At 37.7% G+C, this 20,640-nt stretch overlaps 3 protein-coding genes across 3 annotated transcripts; all 3 read right to left on the bottom strand.

Moving 5' to 3' along the window:
* Positions 1-448: 448 nt before the first annotated feature.
* On the bottom strand, positions 449-6,998 carry LOC140786192 (monogalactosyldiacylglycerol synthase, chloroplastic). Its single transcript, XM_073134448.1, has 8 exons — positions 6,201-6,998; positions 5,958-6,130; positions 4,017-4,178; positions 3,658-3,799; positions 3,339-3,563; positions 2,963-3,025; positions 2,809-2,883; positions 449-923 (listed from the first exon to the last, which is right to left on the bottom strand). The coding sequence occupies exons 1-8, from the start codon at positions 6,711-6,713 to the stop codon at positions 687-689; spliced, it is 1,590 nt and encodes a 529-aa protein (XP_072990549.1). The 5' UTR covers positions 6,714-6,998; the 3' UTR covers positions 449-686.
* Positions 6,999-12,233: 5,235 nt separating this feature from the next.
* On the bottom strand, positions 12,234-13,045 carry LOC140786939 (VQ motif-containing protein 11-like). Its single transcript, XM_073135661.1, has one exon. It carries the CDS (start codon positions 12,807-12,809, stop codon positions 12,378-12,380), a length of 432 nt encoding a protein of 143 aa, XP_072991762.1. The 5' UTR covers positions 12,810-13,045; the 3' UTR covers positions 12,234-12,377.
* Positions 13,046-14,324: 1,279 nt separating this feature from the next.
* Positions 14,325-18,878, bottom strand: LOC140787255 (uncharacterized). The gene is made up of 2 exons (XM_073136071.1): positions 17,771-18,878; positions 14,325-15,782 (listed from the first exon to the last, which is right to left on the bottom strand). The coding sequence occupies exons 1-2, from the start codon at positions 18,485-18,487 to the stop codon at positions 14,718-14,720; spliced, it is 1,782 nt and encodes a 593-aa protein (XP_072992172.1). The 5' UTR covers positions 18,488-18,878; the 3' UTR covers positions 14,325-14,717.
* Positions 18,879-20,640: the final 1,762 nt, after the last annotated feature.

A 20,640-nucleotide genomic window follows, 5' to 3' on the forward strand; every position in this document is an offset into this window, starting at 1 on the left:
TTATTCCTATATTCACTAGTATTTTAAAATAAAAGTAAAATAATTAATTTTGATACAATATTAAAAAAATGCTGTACTTTATTTTTTTTGTAAAATTATAATAAAAATTTTTAATTTGATATAAAATAAATTAATGTGATAGATATTAATAGTAAATTAATAATTGAGTTAGTGTCTGATTATAGTGTTTGTATTTTTAAATAGAGCTATTACGATGATGATTAGTTGTTATTCTAAAATAAAAGATTATATTCTAGAATAATAAAATAGTTATTCTTAAAGATCAAGGAGGCCAAAAGTTGAGCGGCGTGTATCTTTCTTTCTTCTCTTCTTGTTTTCTGAGCGTCAGCTCAAGATAATCTCAATGCTGTCATTGAAGATCAAAGGATGCCAACAGAAAGTATAGATGTGCATTGAGGAAAATGTCATCATAGAAAGATATGAAGACTGATAAAATTCTTCGAATATTAACAAGGAGTCTGCTATCACACAAAAAATTGCCAATAGATGTGGATTATATCTGAAACATTGCCAGAAGAAAAATGGCACTCATGCATTTTGATAATCTTCTTTTGTCGGAATGAAGCGCCTCACAAAACCAATAAATATTACCGAATAAATTGTCAAGGAACAACAATACTTGCTGTATCAGAAATAAAAGATCAGCTCAAAATTTCCATGGTGAATTAAGTTGCACAGGAGAATTGTGGTACAAGACTTCGTTGTCTGACCAACTCATGAAGATCTTGAACAATTTTGAACACTGCATCAGGTCGTGCTAGCTTTAAGGCATTCTGCGACATGATTTTAAGCTCATCCGATTTTGGACCAAACCAGTTAGAAACTATCTTCGCGATCTCTTTTGGTGATTTCGAGAACTTCCCGCATCCATTTTCCACCACAAAAGGAACATTGCCAACTTCCTGTCATGCAAACAGTTGATACTACTAAGTACATGTATTAAGCAGATACTTTATAAGCACAAGAAAAGAATAAAACTAATTTACATATCTATTGGCTTGAACATAGCAAGCTTCAGAAATATAAATGCTACACTTAGATTTGAAAGTTCACTACATCTTTTAAACTTTGAAAGACAATGGGGAACTCAAGGATCCCAACTGATCTCCAAAACACCATTTAGGGGACTCAAAATAACAATACCAGAACAAGTAATTAATTTTTTTAACAACTAAATTACAAGTCAAGATACTACTTACCATTTTTTCTCTATGCATGTGAGTTACAAAAATCCTTTAATTAATATAGATATCACAGAACATGTCATCAGACTACAACAGAATGAGTAGGCAGAGCACATATTTGGATGTTGTCGAGAAATCAGTTAGAGATTTAAACAATTTTTTTTATAATGCAGTACAACAGAATGAGTAGGTAGAGCATGTACTTGGACATCGTCAAGAAATCAGTTAAGAGATTTAAACATTTTTGCTATTATGCTGTGCATCTTATTCAGAATTCAAATTTAGTGTTCTTCTGTGCATTAGAATGGTTTTGCATACTAAATTAATGTTGCTCGCTTTAGATTTCGTCATCTCTAACCTCTTCCTGCTTTCTTACTAGCAAAGCTAGTAACACCTGAAAGTTTTGAAATTAGATGTATGTCTTCATGCTTTCACTTACTCTCACAATCACCAAAAAGACAACCCCTTTCTTCACGAAAATTTTGTTCTCCAAGGCATAGGCATCATGGACACTTCATTGAGCGGACAGTCAGAATAGTGGTGATACCCCAAAGAGATAGATCGTTCAAAACATAAGAATTAAGTTCAATAAGTGGCTAGTAAAAGATATTCTACAGCCTGAATTTGCCTTGAGATCTTGGACACATCTAGCTACTTCTTTCAGAAGTTATGCATGCCAAAGTTTTAAGTACCACCAGTAGTGGATGTGCTGACGTCTCATCAGTGTGGTATGTGTTAGATGCTGCTCTCATTGTAGGATCAATGCTATTTTCTCTGTGTAAGACCTGCATGAATCTGGCCTACATTTTCAACTCAGTTAGCAAAGTGTTTCATACTTCATCAGTTTGTTCACCTCAGTGCCTCCAACAATCCACTCCCAATCAGCATTACTAGTTTCAGGGCATCTCCACCTGCATTTTACAAACTTTTAGGATACAATTGCTTCTTTCATTTTGGCCTGGGTTGAGCCTTCTCATGCCCTTTTCTGTTGGCTGGGATCGAGCTTGGCTCCGCCCAAAAGAACCTAGCAAATCTCTAAACCTCATGATGTAGGGCAAGATTCCTATCAGTGGTTGCCCAATAGGATATAAAAGTTTAGGGCTTAGAGCAGATTATTGGTTTGCTATCCTATTAAAAACAAAGTGCCAGAGTGCAAAATTTCAAGTACCTGAATGAACTAAAGGCTATTTAAACCTCCTCCATCGAGTAGATGCTCCTTACGAGTATGAAAACATTATCTAGAGATTTTAAAGTAGTTAATTAGGTTCATAGAAGCCTAATATAGGCCCTTCCATGATGCAGACCTAAACCGCTGCAGCTACAACAATATTTTAACCAATCCATCATTTGTATAGAAGTTTTGTATCATAGATAAAATACCAAATAGTGAGTCTATAAAAGAGAGAAACATCTGGAGCAGCTTTTGGGAAGTATCTTCACGTCTTATTATTTTAAATTAAGAGTATGTGTGCTTTGTATTTAGCATCCTATGGAAGACCAGACTGCTGAGCACCTTGAAAGAATTATAAATATGTTTTATGTGTCATATATATGCCATAAAAACAAGTGGAACTTCCAGTGAATATTCACTGTACATCTGTACCTGTCCGGCAATATAGTCATTCAGAATGATAGGGAGACCACGAATCATGGCTTCCGCAATAGTACCTGGTCCTGCCTGCACATAAGAATTGAACATATGTAACTAAAATTTCAATGAAAGAGCATCCCACATATATATCTGAAAGAAATTTTACCTTTGTAATAATGCAGTCACATGCACCCATGCAGTTTTCCATCTTAGAGATGAAGCCCTTCACCTGATTTGATGAATTAAAATAGAGGTCAAGCATAGCAGAAATCTCTGGCGGAAATTCAGATATTATCAAAATTATCAAAAGCAGCAACCAATACAACGGAAATTGAAGATAAGTATCATTACAAGAAGTATAATCTAAACTATGGAAATAAGAAAGCATATCTATGCTTTCTATTATATTTCCACTGGATAAGAACTCTTAGCCATTTCTGTTATAAACTATCTGCCATCTATAAAGTAGAAACAATATGCAACTACTGTCAAAATGGTGCCGAAAAACAAGTTTTTACTTCAGTTTTGGACAGTGTAGATACCTGAACAGGAATTTTCCAATTGATTGACTGCAATTTGTTGGCTAGCTTTTTATTGCGGCCACATATGACAAGGATCTGACCAATAGGTTCTCCAAGACTTTCATCATATAATGAATCTCCAAGTGCTCGAGCAGTAGCTTCAATGGGACCCATCCCTTCCCCTCCTCCCATCAGTAAGACAGCTGGTAAATCCTCATCCATACATAACTCCCTTCTCAATTCATCCTATTGGAAAAATGATAGGAGCAAAAATTAATAAATTAAATGACGGATGGACAGATCAACTCAAAAAATGATTGTGCTAAGAAAAATCCAATACCTTTGGTCGGACTGGTTTAACAAAAGAAGGACGTACAGGAAGGCCATAGACCTTTATTTGGGAAGGCTGCAATCCAGCTTTCGATGCCCTTTTGGCCACCTCTGTGGATGGGCAATAGCATCTTGTTACTAGCTTATGAAACCTGAAGTCATAGCGATAAAAATTCACTGGTAAGATGTATAATCATGTTTGTCAGGAAAAAAGGAAACAAAAAGAAGAAAGAAAGAAAGAAAAAAGAATAAGAATAGACGTATAAACATGTGCATCAGATATTTATCTGAAGAGAACAAAAAACAGAAAGCCCAATTTATATTTACTAACATCTGTCAAAATAAGACAAAATTACAAAAGTACGGTACCATGTGGGATGGCAAGTGCTCAGGTCTGTGATAACTGTAGTAAATACAATCTTCTTTAGCAGACCTTTGGCCCTAAGGATTCGGAGGGGAACGTGTTGCATCAAAGGATGTACACTGATGATAATATCTGGTTGGTACTTCATCAGTCCTTTTGCAACCTCTCTGTACAGATAACAGAAATTTTCCAAGGTTAGAGCTAATAATATTTCCTTCAGGGTTGCTGATAAGGTCTAAACAACTCTGCACTAATCCTAAGATACAATAGAATTATTGAAAAGATAACATCAAAGACTGTTGTATTGATATTGTTTCGAATTTGGGAACAAACAATTATTTATTGTTATCTACAACATAACCAAATTGCAGTGCAACCTTTCGAAACTTCTATTATAGTGTAATTACACTCTCTATTGTTCTTTTCTCCGCACACACTGAGCTAATCACTACTTGACAAAGTTGTGCGTTACTCTCATTTGCTATTTCTTAAAAAGCAATTCATAATTATATTGGAAGACATTCCTCACCTCCCTCTGAAGAGTTTTGACAAACTTATATACATACTCAAGTATATAATAACGGCTTAAATAAACATATAAATACTCAAGTAACAAACATTAACTTGACTTATTGTTAAAATATTTTGTCAGGTTAAATGGTACTAGTTAATTTCTGATGGCATCATTTTACGTATGAAGCATAAAGAAAGATTTATCATGTGGAGAAGTGCTTATCTCTGTCTCATTTGATACTTGCATAAGTGAATGACATTAGTAGGTAAGTGGTGCTACTACAAAAGATTGAGTAAGGAGCAACTGGTGATTAATGATAGAGGATAAGAAAATGAGAAGTCATTCAAAATAGCTTAAACATGTCCAATAAGGAAAACATATTGCATCATTAAGGAGAACTCATTTTATTTCACAGAAGATGCCAAAAGAGCGTAATGATTAAAACGCAACTGATAAAAAGAACTAAAATTTATACAATTGTCCTTAAATTCAAAGAGGCAAAGACCTCTGTAAAGCTGAATTCCTGAAAAATTAGCAACAAAATTAGGACATAATGCTCTAAAAATAGTTAATGCCCATCTAGTTTTCTCCAACTACACTACATTCTCTATGTCAAGCACAAATCAAAGATCCTCTCAACATCATTGGCCATATGCATGGTGGTTATCCAAATTTGGATCCATCTTCAGATCAAAGAATGATGGTATAGGAATACAAGGACCAAAGAGACGACTTATAATTTATCTAAATTAACTGATACTCTGATAGTTAACTGAAAGAGAGATAGAGGAATTAGGAGGAAGAACACATTTTCTGAAATAAAGACTGCATGCTTATGTCTTGTCTCTTAAGCATATGTGGTATGTGGTACCTTGCCTTCGCTCTTTGGGGCTTGAGAAGTCCTCAGAAGCATTCGGACTGCATAGTAATTTTCTAAGAGGCTTCTATGTATAAGTGCTTGCACATACACGTTCTTGCAAGCAGATGGGCAGAAGAATAGACAAATAAAAGTGTTTTAGGTGCAGAATGCATGTCACTCTGTTTAGACACTATAAGGAGAAGTTATAGATACCCTTACAAAGAGCTGTATTATTCTTTTTATGTGCTTGATTCTTTCAGCTTTTACATGTTCTGGTGTTTTTCAGTGAATAAACTTAAAATGTATTATATTCATTTTTGTAGTTGGGATTTGACTGTTATAGTTAGTAACTAGTCCCAGTAAATAATCCAACAAGAACAAACAAATGAATTGATTACTAACATGTTATAATATCCTTATCAGGCCAAGTTCAAAGCTCTTAGTTGAATCGCTTCTTCCTATAACTATCTTAACAGGAAATTTCCCAGCTACATAGCATTTGCATTGAATATGGTCCTATAATTATATAACAGGAAAGTTAGGAACTTCATAAGAGAGGCAAAATGGACATACCGAGCTATAAATGTCGAAGTCGCTGCGAAATGGGGCTGATGCACCAACCTAGGAGCGCTACCATAGTATGTCATTTTCCAGAGAGGTCCATGTTTCACCAGAAAATTATAACTCCTTGGCAATTGATTAAATGGCCAGGGCGTGTGATCTGTCCACAAATCTGTAACAAATACCTGCATAAATCCACTTCTATCAAGACCAACTAATCAAATACCAACTAAAAAGTAAATCAAAAATTTTGACCTGGTACTCATCGCCGAATTCTTGATTGAAAGCTGCCTTTAAAGCTTCCGCCGAAGCCCGATGACCCCCGCCCGTGTCGCTCATCAAGATCAAAACTTTCTTCGGCGTCTCCATCTCCACGCCATTAATATGCATTCCATCATCCTCCACGACCCCAGAACCGTCGTCCTTTGCTGGAATCTCCCCATTCTCCACACCGGAGATCCCAATCGATCCGAACCCGATTGGGATTCGGCTAGTATGAAGCCGGATAAACCGATTGAACTCGTTCCCAAGCCTGAATAGCTTCGAAGAGCTCCCGGAGAGCACACAGGAGGCGGCAGACCTCTGGCTCCTTCTCCTCGGGCGCGAAGGAGAGCAGAATACACTAGTGTGAGTGGAATTGAGCGGGACTAGAGAAGGCCCAACTGGGGAAATCGGGTGCGGCGGCCCGGAATCGAGGGAGAGGCATCGAAGGTGCGAGAGGAGGTCGAGGAGGTTGATGGGTCCGTGAGTAATCGAAGAGGAAGGCATGGTTTTGGGGTCAGCGTCGAGAAATTGGACATGGGTTTTATTCTACTCGTGAAAGCTTCGTGTGCGTAAGAGAGAGAATCGAAAGCAAGGAAGACATGAGAGAGAGAGAGAAGGGTTTAGCCGTTGCGGTTGGAGGATTTTGAGGTGGAAACGAAGCCAAGCCAGAGTAGTAAATCGAATCCTTTTTAGACTTTTTTGTTGCTTGAAAGAGATATAGGATCTCGGGGGTTTCCTCTGAAGCTTAAACACTATTAGAAATGTACAAAACTCCAAAAACTAATGGATGCTCATACTTTTTACACCCTGTCTTTAAAGACTCCAAATTCATACAATACAACTAAACTTAAACTTCTCTTTATTCTTAGATCTGCTGTTTGAAATTAAGTGATGCGAGTTCAATTGTTTTTTTTTTATAAATTCCAATGGATTCCTAATAATTGGAGATTGAATTTGAATGTAATTAATTTCCACTTAAAAGTTCACTTTTTCATATCCCAAATAGAACCCTTTTTTTTTTTTTAAAGAAAGCCCTTAAGCAAGTTAATTCATTTAACTTCCAAGAGTTATATCAATACAACCTGATATACAATAGAGATGAGGAATAGAGAGACGGCTCTTTGACACAAGCTCCATACTTGGCCTATGAAAGTTAGTCCAGCAATTTGAAATAGAGCATCAAGCCCGGAGTACAATACAAAATTAAAATGAAGAACAACCCCAGAAATTCCTATGAGCGAAGAGCCTCGGATCAGTTTGAGAATTCTCAAAAGCAGGAGAATTGAAGATCACCCACCAAGAAAAATAAGCTTATAGATATACAACACCTTAAATCAGCAGCAGGGCAAAACAAAATAACACCGCTATAGACCCTCAAAAGGCATGACATCTGGGACCAAATAGATATTGCTAGAAACACAAACACCAACGAGCACAGGCTGCTACTATGAACGGGTCTGAACCGTCTCCCCGTCTAGAGTAGCCTCACCCACACGGCATGGTTGTGATGCCAGTAGGCAGCTGTGCACCAAGGAGCGAGAGAGGTCAGCAGCAACGGATCAACTATTAAGCAGCAAATCGAGCACGGAAGGGGAAGAGAAGGGGGAGTGATGCAAGAGGGGGAGATGCAGCAGCTGATCTAACTCCTCTGAGAGCCAAGGAGGTGGAATGGCAAGATGGTCGGATCCGGCAAGGGGAGCTGTGAAGGGCAGGTGTAGCGGGTTTAGATCCGATGAGGGTAGGGAGAGGATCTCGAGGAAAGAGACGACTACAATAACATCAAGGGGATTTCATGCGGTGGTGAGGGGCAATTGTGGGAAGCGATGGCGGTGGGGGTAGTAGGCATGGTGGGGAGCGTCGGTGGGCGCAATGGGGAGCGTCGGTGCGCCGTGAGGAGCAGGGATGAGCGCGGTGAGAAGCGACGATGGGCACGGTGAGAAGCAACGATGGGCGCGGTGAGGAGCGGCGGTGGACATAATGAGGAGCAGCGATGGACACAATGAGGAGCAACGGTGGGCGCGATAGGGAGTAGTAGCGGTGAGCTAAGGAAGAAGAGGAAAAAGAGGAAGAAGAGAAAGGGAAAAAAGGATCTCCCCTCCCTTAGCCAGTCAGCTCGGGGAGGGGAGAGAATAAACCTAGCCGGCGACGACGATGAGGGAAGAATCCCTTCTAAAGGGAGGGAACACCTGTGCCAAACCTTATCAGATTTAGGGTCGGCGCAGAGGAAAACTTTCAAAACCCAAATCGAACCCTTATTTTACTACATTCTAATGAAATGAGTTCCTACCCTATTTACTTGGATAAATTAGGGTTAAGGTGTAAACCATCAAGCTTGAATTGTTCTCTTTCACTTTGAGCCTATTTACTGAGCTTGACTTAAGCTTTTGTTAATAAAATCAATAATAATATGTATTAACCTACCACCTCTCTATATTTATTTATCTAAATTTGCTAACCTCTCTTCTAGGGTTCGGTTCTACATGCATGAATATAATTTGAAATGTGGAAGAAGAATAAATTTTTATGGATTCCTAAGTGCACGAAAAGCACGTGAAGGCCAACATTATTCCATGTTTCATACTAGCTAGCATATGCCCGAATATTTGGTAGGAGTCCATGACAATGATATGCCAACAAAATGCGACAAGCATTGAAATCAAAAGAGAAATCCATTAAAGGGACATAAAATTGTAACATTTGCAAGTGGGAGATTTCTTCTTTCTTAGTCTAAGTTTGATCATCTTCCATTTAAATGAGATTTAATTCCATGTGTTGCAAAATAAGATTCCTAGGGGGTTTTATATAATTGATTGAAAGAGAGAGAAAGGAAAAAAGAAATATGGATTTATTTATTTATTTTTTGATAGATTCAGGTCAGATTTGATTCCACTTAAAGTAGAATAATATAGGGTAGAATATTAATGTATGCTAATTGATTCACAAAGCACGTGCTTAAATATTTTAGAGTTGAATTGGATTTTAATACAATCATCAGTTAGGGCTCAATGATTTCAGAACAAGTTTGGGCCGGATCCTCTGGGCTGAGGCCTAACTCCTTAATTAATATTCACTGGAGGAGATTCTTGGGGAGAGAGAGAGAGAGGTGGTGGCTTTGCACTAAGAGTAGACCATTAATTCAAACATAGCAACCCAACTAACCTAAATTATATTTAGACCTACTAAATTATGATACAGTATCACTTACATCCTCTAAAAAAAAGAAAAAAAAAAAAGCCTGAGGCCCCTGAATTATTTAAATGTTTTAGAATGACTCATTTGTTAACCTATTGTTTTATTTTCTGTCTAAATTTGACATGTGACTAATTTTTTTGCACTCATTTGTGCTGACATTGCTCTCCTTACTTCCCAATCTTATACTAAGATATTTATAATTATATTGTCTCGCTCTCTATCTTTGTTAATTATCCCTCTCCCTTCTCTTAATATCTATTATTCTCCTTGCTCTCAATTTCTTCTTTTTTTCCATTCACACAATATTTCTCACTCCCAATACCAAGTTCTACACTAATATTACTTCCAATTACTCATTTCCTCTTAATCTTTATCTTCTTTGTTTTGAGGGATTCATAACTTTCAAATATTACAACAATACAATTTAGTACACAAAAGAGAGAGTGATAGAGTGACAACTCTTTAACACAAATCTCATACTCGACTTACATTAGACAGCACTACAAATAAAACAAAACATTAAACTCAATAGCAGGCTAGGAGAGGGGAGCGGAGGAAGACATAGGCGAATACTAGGAAGCTCTCTAGAAGACCTAAGAAAAATGCTGTTGAAACCCTAATCTCTTATCAAACTTAGTCCTTTCTCTAACAACCCAGATGTGTATATAAGAAGAATTAAGGCAATTTTATAAAATTAACTTTGTCTAACAGCATAATCTCCTATAGAAATTATGATAGTTTAGGAGGTTCTAATGTCATGTTTTTATTTTCTTCAAGGGAATAAGTGATATGAAGTCTTAACTCAGGGGGATGAGATGTAATATAGCCTAAATTTAACTGATAGCTTAGTTGGTTTACCATTTTTTAAATTCAAATAAGAAAGCTATTTAAAAAATGGTAATGTGCTCATAATTGCATATACTAGAATGTCAAAACGAGTCATATGAGATATACATCTTAGAAACCTGATCACAAGAAAGACACGTGAAATAGATTTTGAACTCAATTTAGCCTGACACATGCTTAACTAGAATGATCTTTTTGTTTTTCTCCTTTCCTCACAAGTTCTTGCTTTGAAGCAATCAGCTTGCTTATTGTTGTTGCACACCCTTGTCCTTTCTCTACCAAATATTATAGGATCAATGAGTACACAATTGCTTCTTCTCCTTTCAATATTTAAGATTCTCAAAATAGTATTAAGCATGACAAAATCATGGGGACCTTTTGGCTCAATCATAAAGTAAAAGAAAAGGATTAGGCAAAGGCGTGCGAGTCTAGTTATTATGTTTAACTTTTGAACGCAATTAAGACTTGTGGAGCAGTCTAGATTATTCCTAATCATGACCAATTAGTGGTTAAAATATTACACGTTTCGGTCTCTTGATGGGTCAAGATAAGATGGAATATGACCCACATTGAATGGTAATAATCCAAATTATTATAAGGCTCCAAATGTGTCAATAGGTATGAGACTATGATGTGCTTTTAGTCGTTTGCATCCAGGCATTCACAAGCATGTCCTTTTCTCACCTTACTTCCTATCAGTCAAAGGGAAGTTCTCATAGTTTCCTATAGTTGATTCCTGAATGATAAAAGTATGAAAGCAACAATTTGAAAAATGAGTAAACTTTTCATACAGACTCCACTATAATGAGATGAGCAAACTTTGAGCTGTTTATATTTATCTAGCAATGATATCAAATAACAAGAATATGAGAATTATAACTGAAAAATAAATACTACGTACCATCCTGAACTGGTCGTATATATTCACTTATCCATCATGCTGGTGTGACTACTTCGTGGTGTATGAGTGTGCATGCATGAACATTCTTGTCTCTGAATGCCGGGTTCATTGTATCATGCCTTCAGATCTTTATCAATTTCTTTCCATAGAATGGAATATTAGTGTTATAATATAACAACTTGGGACTAAAAAAAAGGAAATAAACAATCATCATCATCGTGTGGTCGGCATATTTCCACTTTTAGAATTTTTTTTTTTTGGGGGGTTGATGTTCCCTTTTTACCTGGGGCGGCTATTTAGTCTAAAGAAAGGTTAGCATCGTCCACCAATATCCTTATTATATCCATTAAATTGCATGACCCAAATGACTATCTATGTATGCTCTATGAAGCAAAGAAGAAGATTAAAGCAAGCCAAGTTGCACAACTAGAAATAGCTTCTCCCTCACAAGTTCAAAAGAGAAGTTAAGACATCGCTATATATCCATCAACTTGTGTGAGATATAAGTTATTGAGAGAAAAAAAAAAGTATATATGTATAACTTTAGAAACTAATTGTACTCATGGAAGAATCGGATATAGATATGTTCAATGGAGTGGAGACCTTAAATAGAGATGATATACTTATATTTCCAAGAGGGTAGCAAATCTATCCCATGGTCAAGCTAAGCCTTCTTAGCATGCATGCATGCATGCATGCATGGAGTAGTTGAGAGTGGAAAGAGGAACAAAGATGACGTAAATGATAAGATGAGCTGCAATACTTAAAATAAGAGTTCGAGTACTGAAGATCGTGTTTGTCTCTGGCTCAGCCCACGGTGTTGAGAAGAGGTTTGCCAGAAAATGGAGTTGGATTGGTACGAGAAAGAAAACTTATTTGGTGGATATATATATATATATATATATATATATATATATATATATTTATCAGAGACTACTTAGGATTAAATAGGACAGAGTTCATATCAGAGACTACTTATGTAAACCCTGTAACCTTTTCTTTTGATCTCTTCTAAATCCCAGATATAGCTATCCTAAATCGCATATTAATAAGTTTTTTTTTAAAGAAAAAGAAAAAAGAGCACATACTAAATTTAAAATCATTTTCTAGAAAACATGAGAAGAAAATTCCTTGTCATCACATTGAGATTCGTGCCCAGATCATTCGAAAAGGACAAAAATTTGGCAGCCCTCGGATCATTTCAGACATACCCCCTCGCGGAGTTTCTCTCACTCCCCCCGCTGCTTCTGCTTAGGGGAGCAGAGCGGGAAGAGCGGGAGTAGCTCCGGCGGCGCGGCGGCACTCCGGGGAGACGGGTGGAGATAGAACCCCTTCTCCGCGATCGCCCTCTCCTCCTCCGATGCCGCCGGCGGCGAGAAGAGCGGCTCCGATCCCAAGGGGGTGACAGGACTAGGGATCGGCGACTTGCCTGCGGACCGGTGGTGGATGTCGAGGTTGCGCAGGGTGGGGCCGCGGCGATCCTGGAGCTTGAATGCTTGGCGGCGGGGGGCGACGGCGGCGGGGGAGGGGAACGGCGGATGGCGGGACTCGACCGCTGCGGCGCCGGTGAGGCGCTGGACGAGGTCGCGGAAGGTGTGAGCCTCGGCTTGGACGTAGGTGGTCGGGGAGACGGAAGGGTTAGGGTTAGGGTTTCGGTCCATGGTGGAGTTTGTTTTGATCTCTAGTAGATGCTTAGGGTTTAGCGAGAAGAAGAAGAAGAAGAAGAAGAAGAGATAGAGAGAAGGATTTGGGAGGTGACAGGGGATTTTAATTTAGATGTTGCGAAGAAGTGAAGAGGAGAAAACGATGGGAGAGGAGAGGAGAGAGAGACTGACTGGTGTGAGCGTGAAGTATTTTGACTTAACTCATTAGTTATTCTGAATGAATCTATAAGCAAAATTTATTCATTAAGTTTACTCTTTTCTTTTCTTTTGAATAGGGATAAATATATTTTCTAACATTAAAAAAATATATCCAATTTTATGAATAGGGCATGGAAAGTGGTACCACACTAAGACTATTACTAGTAGGATATCATGAGTTATCAGTGATGGCTAGTGAGAGATAACACTGTTGCAGCGCTAGGGTTGGTATGTCAGAATCAATAATTATTTGTCTCATCATCTAACTTCGAAATTTGAAGACAAATTAGTTCCATATATGTGTACCAATTTAGAGCAGTTTGCAATGAAAAGTAATCTATCAGTTTTCTTTTTGCGTCAGTACTCAGTTCGTTGTAGCTTCACTAAATCCGTAGATAAAATTGTTTTTAAATTCGTTTGATGTCAGTAAGTTCACAGCAACTTTAACTGTGCAAAATTATATGTTGATTTTTTTTCTTTTAAAAAAAAAACGGTATGTTTATTTAATTTCTGAGGTATTTGCGCTAAAAGCATGATTTTGATTTTTGTTTCTTTTAATTTTTTAGGCTCATCTTGGTTTTCCTTACCAGTGGGGGGTTTTTTATTTTTATTTTTTTAATTTTGATCTTCGAGATGGGTCCGATAGTTGAAATCTGCAATTAATGATTTTAAATAAAATATTAATTCTATTTTATAATTTTATTAATAGATTTTTTTGTTGTAATTTACAGTTATTAAATATTAATAATTTTATAAGTTTTGTAGTTTTATTATGAAATTTATAGTATTGAACACCTTATTTTTTGTTTTTTTATATTATAAATTGTATTTAATATCCACGTCAGAGTGATATAATAATACGAAAAGATCAGATTGTATTAAATAGTAGGCTTCTCTAATCTCTCTTCACTACGGGCAAAAATTAGAAGAAAAAATAAAAATAAAAACTTGGGATGCAAACAAAAAAAAAATATCAAAATAGATCTGACCAAAAATAAAAACAAAAATACACTGCATTTTTAATGCAAAGCACTGTTAATTTTTCGTTCTTTCTTTTTTGTTTTTTGGGTGGGTAATTTTAGAGGAAAAGAAGCCCGTCCTCTGCACTACCCTATACAAGAGAATCCTGTCTTGTCTGTAGTAGTAATATTCTTCATTCCTTCATATTATTTTTCTTAAAAACTCTCATATTATAGCCTCGACAGATTAAGTTTTTTAATCCAAATAGTACAAGAAAAATAACATTTCAATTTGTCACAGAAGTATCAACAAAACAGGTGGGAAGAGCACTATTTTTCTTGTACTGGGAATTGATTGATCTCTAATGACTAATGAACTAACTCTTATTAATAACCAGTCTTCCCCACAATAGAGATGAATAAAGTTGAAATGATATTTTCCTTGCAAACAGAGCACAATCTTGAAAATCATCCTGAGTTTAGGATTGCTAGCTTCTACAGTACAAGAGGCATTGAACTTGAAAACATGCAAAAATTATTGCTAAATACTTTATCCCATTATGTTTCTGACTGCTGCTTATCTGAATGATATCAAAATCTTCAGATATATAATTAACAGGAAATCTGAGCGTTTGATCACATGCTAACTGCAGGCAGGCAGCTGCTGTAGAAGCTAGAACAGAAGCTTACAGAGACTATCGGAGTTCAGAAAAAACTTTGTTATGACCTGAAGTAGAAAGGCTCACTATCATGCTTTACCACCCCTCCGGCTCACTGATCTTTGGCGAGGAATTGACTGCGCTGCCATCAGCGCAACCCTAATGGGCTCTGACGGAGAAAAACCTTGTGCTTGCATCAAATTGTGCATCCTTTTTGCATCTTCTACAAGCCCACCTGCCAGAAGACCACTTACTATCCTTTCAATCTGATCAGCTCTCAGCAACTTCTTCCTGCCTTCCAAAATCTTCAGCGATTTGCGAGCTTTCTCAGCCTGTTGTGCCCTGGAGTACATATCACAGAGGCTGACATGAATTTCAAAAGGTGCTTCTCCCATCTCGGCTATCTTGCTTAGAAGTCGTTCTGCCTCTTCCACTAGCTGTAGCCTACCCAACCAATCCACCAGGACAGTGTTCGTTGCAATCCCAGGTTGAAAGCCATCCTTCTCCAGCGTCAGCAGCAGGTCTAAGGCCTTGTCTAACAGGTTCCTCTTCACGTATGCCATCATCATGCTAGCAGTGCACCGATCATCTGGCTTGTGGCCTGATTTCATCATGTGATCAAAGTGGCCACGGGCTTGATCAGGATCGCCTGCCTGCCCATATGCTTCCACAAGCAACGTGAATGACTCCAAGGTCGGCTGTATTCCGGCAAATTGCATTGTGTTCATGATCCTTTGTGCCCCGTCAACCTGGCCACGCTCGGCAAATGCCTGTAGTAGCTCCATGTAAATTTCCTTGGTAGGTTTGATGTCCCTCACCTCCATTTCCCTTATCAACATCTCACCTTGCTTTGGGAGGCCGGCCTTTACATAAGCAGTGATAATTGAGTTATAAATCTTCAAATCTGGTTGGAAACCTTCTTTCCTTAAGTTATCAAATGCATCCTTTGCACGATCAAGGTTTCCTGCCTTGCTATACATGTGGAGTAAAGTGATGGATGTCAGGATGTCGGGCACAAGACCCCCTTCAGTCATTTTATGAAGAACCCTCTCTGCATCCTGAATGTGATCTGCTTTTGCATGGAAATCTATTAATTTGAAGTAATCATGAATGCTAGTCTCAAAAGATTCTTCAGTTAGCAGGATTTCAGCAATCTGCAAATTAGGTAGGCACATTAGAAAAATCACAAGTGAAATTAATCTGGCATGACCAAGGGCAAGTATATATGTACTATATGAAGCAAAATCATGCCTAAGCTAAGAAAATGAGATAGGATATTTTGTTAATTAAGAATTTCTTTTTAATGATCAAAGTAGCTAGAGTAGATCCAAGTATTCAACAATTTATGTAAAGGACAAAAAGAAAAAAAATATTGCAACAGTATTTAAAAAGAAAAATCTGAAACAAGTAAATTAAGTTTGCCCTGAACATGCCTATAGGTAAGGTGACCTGAATCTACAAGCTTTTCTATTGAGACAACACCATGATATATTTGAAAGAAAGGAGAATTTTGGGAATACCAAAGTTATTGACAAAAGAAAGAATAACTGCATTTATACTTCCATCCTGGAAAGTCATAAGATTGTTGCTGAAGTGCTGGAAAAATGGGTAGCTTGATAACCTAATCCGAATGTAAAATGGACAATTGGACATTTATTTTGCTAACGTGGCATATTTACCAAGCACATCCCATACCATACCATTTCAAATATGAAAGGGAATGATAATAGGAATGCGTGAATCATGGTACCTGGACAATACTCTAAGATGTAAATTTAAGGCTAAACGAACTTCCAGACACGTGACAAGCGACAAGTGACAGCAGGACTTGAATCCTAGACAAGTACATAAATTTAATGGCAGCTAGCACACAACTGCTGCAAATTTATACATTAAAGAGCTTTAGTGACAGCACTTGCTCTCTTTTCAGGTTATCTAGGCAAACAATTATTAGCTCTCACTTGCTTCTTTCTCCGTTTCTTTTTTCAAATCTACCATAGCATTTGAAGATTCTCCTGAAGTTGAGATTTTTCACTTCTGAAAAGTTTCAAAATGCTCCCCATCCTAGTAACTCAAATTTACTCATTGATAAAAATAAATCTCGTGTTGTATAAAATCACTTTCTTTCTGATTATGAGAAGAATGATATTATTCAGAGAACCACAATAAGAAGTATAGTTGTCAGGGGTTTATTTTCTCCTGGTACACAAGGTCTGAACCATTGCACACTATCACTGTGGAACAACAAGGTGCAGGCTACATATAGGATCATAATATTCTATCATATTGCGCATCTATAAATCATTTGCATCACACTTGCTGACCAGTAGCCCCATTCAGCCATCTTTTTTCCCATGCATTTACTTTGTTCCCTTCTGATCATAGCAGGATTCAGTATTCACAGAATGCAACTGACTAACAGATGGCTTATGGAGACACATAGGATCACACTTACAAACATCTAGCTAAAAGAATCACAACAACATTAGACATGCTTCTTAACAGTTATAAACCACAAGTGACAGATGTCTGTCTTATAAGCAAAGCAGTCAAAAAGAATCGAAAGGCTTCCTTCATGAGACAACAAGATGATGGTTGGATTTGTTTGAAATTAGATGACTATCAAAGATAAGGAAACCGAACAAAACTTCAAAAATAAATAAATTTGGTACATAGTAACTCGTTGTGTTTGACAAGATAAAGAGGCACTTTAGATTGTGCAACGTGGTTGATGGAGCATTAGCTCTCACTAAGACTGTCAGATGTCTGCAGTGGATTACTCATATCCTACTGAGAAAATGCTAAGTTAGCTAACTATACATTAAGTATGTACTAGTCATTGTTTTGGGAAGGCAGGTAGTAATTCATGTTCCACTCTATGATATAAGAAATATCTAAGCTTTCATCTGCCATTTCCTTCAATCGCAGCTCTCGAAACTTCACAAGTTAAAGAAGTTGTTTGAGTGAAGGGTCTTTGCCTTTAGCCAATATAAGTTTAATATTGTCCTAATCCCTGAGTATAAATGTTAACTGACACTATCTCCATGGATCCACATAAAAAGACGAGTGCTCCAGTAATTTGCAAAGATAAAACAATAAATTTGTGGAACAGATTTAACAAACAGCAATTAGCAAAACTGACCTTTGAATACAGATTCAAATTCTTCTCTTTGATCCTATCAAGCAATGCAAGCCAATCAACTCTCTTCGGCCCTAAGAGCTCCTTCCATTCTGCTAGCACAGGCACTGGATCATCCTTCCTCGCATTCAAACCAAGCATCATCTCCTCAACCTTCTTGCATTTTCCCTCAACAGGCTGCGGCTCCTCCGGCACAAAGTGCTTCTCCGCCTGCTCAGCCCTCTCAGCCACCTCCGCCCACTTCGGATCGGACAAATCTAACCCATATATCTTATACTTGATCTTCCCCTTCCTCTGTGGCAAAGCTGTCACCTTTGGCCCTCCATTACTCCCTTCCGTCAAATAGGAGCCCGAACTCACGTCCTTCTCTTCTTCCTCCAGTTTCCGCCCCTGCTCCAGCATCTGATCCAGGCTGCGGTAGAACTCGACCTCATCAAGCTTTTCTCTTGCCCACTTAAAGCGGAGCTCGCGGAGGAGAGGACCGCGCATCCCAACATCTGCGGCAAAGCGGCACATTTCTTTAACCTCATCGCAGTGGAGGTACTTCCTCAGCTCGGCGCGTATCCGATCCCTCCGCATCGCCTCGTGGACCGAATTGCTCACTTCCCAAATGGTCTTCCACAGATCCTCGCTTAAATCCACCGTCGAGTCCATAAAAGCTGCGTCCGAGCCGGAACCGTCCAATTTGGAGACGACCTTTTGGCAAACTACAAGAAGCATTCCATCGAGCACATCACGGGTAATGCCAGGGAAGGCGTCGGAGAGCTTACCACGGATGGCCCAGACGAAGCGGGAGAGGAATTCGTTGGTGGGTTCGTCGTCTTCCTCCGAGATGGGAGTTTGGTCGGGCTCGGATTGGAGGATTTCCGAAGGAGGAGACGGGGACGGGATTGGGGGCCGGGGCGGGGTGGGAGCGGGGTAGTAGAAGATTGCCCATGGAGCAATCGGATCGGGGAAGGAGAATGTGATGGAGAAGGGGCGTGGTTGGGAAATAGGCGATGGAGGAGAAGGTAGATTGGAGGATTTCTTCTGGGGTGGGATATAGAGGAAGAAAAGAGGGCTCTCATGGTGAGAGAGAGAGAGAGAGAGAGAGAGAGAGAGAGAGAACCCTAAACCCAGAGAGAGAGAGATGAATACTAGAAATAGGAACAGAAATGGATTGGGCCTGGATCAGGTCACTCATGGCATGACGGCACCAGTTAGGACTTGGGATAGCATTTTCATCATATATGCTTATGGAGAATAAATCCCAACCTCGCGTTATGAGATTTTTCGTTCTCAAATTAAATCTATTTTTTAACTTTTTTTTCCTGAGGAATATGTAAGTTTCTACTGGACAAGGAATATGGCTTCCGCTTGACAACTTCGACCTCGAATCAAAAAAGAAGATTGAGAGAGATTGAGAGATCGAAGAAGGTATAAAATATCAATATTCTTCCATATGGGTGCCCTCTAAATATTAAATGCTAACTAAACATTTAAAAATATTAAAGATAATCCTAACACAACATGACTTCAAAGTTTGAAATTTTCGTCGAAACTCCAAATATGTTCTTTAGTTTGAGTGTTTAAATGCTATTGAACAAAGGCTACTCTTGGATTCAAGCATTCAAATATCATCGGTCGAGCATTTAAATGTTTTGACGAAGATTGCTCTTGAGTTTAGGCGTTCAAACGTTGTTGGCTTAGCATTCAAATGCATTGAGAAAAATTGCTCTTGAATTATTGCATTCGAATACTATTGCTCGGATATTTGAATACCTCAATGAAGGTTGTTCTTATGTTTAGCCGTCTAAATGTGGTTAGCCAGGTATTCGACCACACGAGCCTTAAGATAGAAGTTCTCTAAAAATAATAAACAACTAATATTACGATAAATAGATTTGACCTAGCGAGCTCAATTTCTCTCATTAGGTAACTTGATCGAACGCGAATGACATAATCTTTTAGTGTAGAATTCAAATTTTAATTTTGTTTATTCCAATGCGCTTAGTTTAACTTAAAATAAAATTTTATGAATCTAGGTCAAAATTTTCTATAAATAAAAGTTTGATTTTTTTATCGGATTAGGGTTTTGAATTTTTTTTGTTTAGTCTGTAAATAGTTATGGATGGTTCTCGCCAAAGGGATAATTCAATTTGATTTATTTTCTTAATAAAAGCTCGAGAGTTATCATACACTAATCACCGAATTAAAGTTTGACCCATCCCTTTAGAAGCTTCACTGCATCACTAATCCAACCCAATTACCACTCAGAATTGAGAGTACGAAATACCAAAGCCAATAGCCATTAGGATTGAATATTTGCACTGAGTATTTTTTAGTAAAATTTCAAGGCAGGTTAATTGGACATCAAGTCACACCATTAAATTTCCACTTGTCTCTCAAAAATATAAAAAACAAAAACTTTTCCAAATAGTCCAAAGCCTTATATATATTCCTCTAATCTATATATATATAGACCTAATTAACACAATAGTCCATTTAATGATATTTTGAAGACCTTATACTTATGCATAAAATTACTTTATTAAAAAAAGTCTCAAATTAGTTCTTAGTATGACTAAGTAAGACTATTAATTTTCTCATCCAACTTAGTTAAAAAAATATTTAAATTACTAAAATATTCTAACTCATCTCACTTCAACTCATTGTGTTCTCTATACCACCATCCAACCTTTACCGGAAATTACATTGTCGCTCTTTCTCTCTTCCTTCTCCATACTCATTCTCTCCTTCGAGTGGGACGAAGGAGGAAGGTGATGAGAAGAAGGGAGAGTGGAGAGAGGTGAGAAAGAAGAGGAATTTTTTTTTATTTTTGTCGGAGAAACCAACAAGTTAATTATTACAAAATGTAATCGATTCATTAAAAC

Source organism: Typha latifolia, chromosome 4 (assembly GCF_019914945.1).
Source record: "Typha latifolia isolate L0001 chromosome 4, TyphaL0001v2, whole genome shotgun sequence".
In the NCBI taxonomy this organism is placed as follows: domain Eukaryota; kingdom Viridiplantae; phylum Streptophyta; class Magnoliopsida; order Poales; family Typhaceae; genus Typha; species Typha latifolia.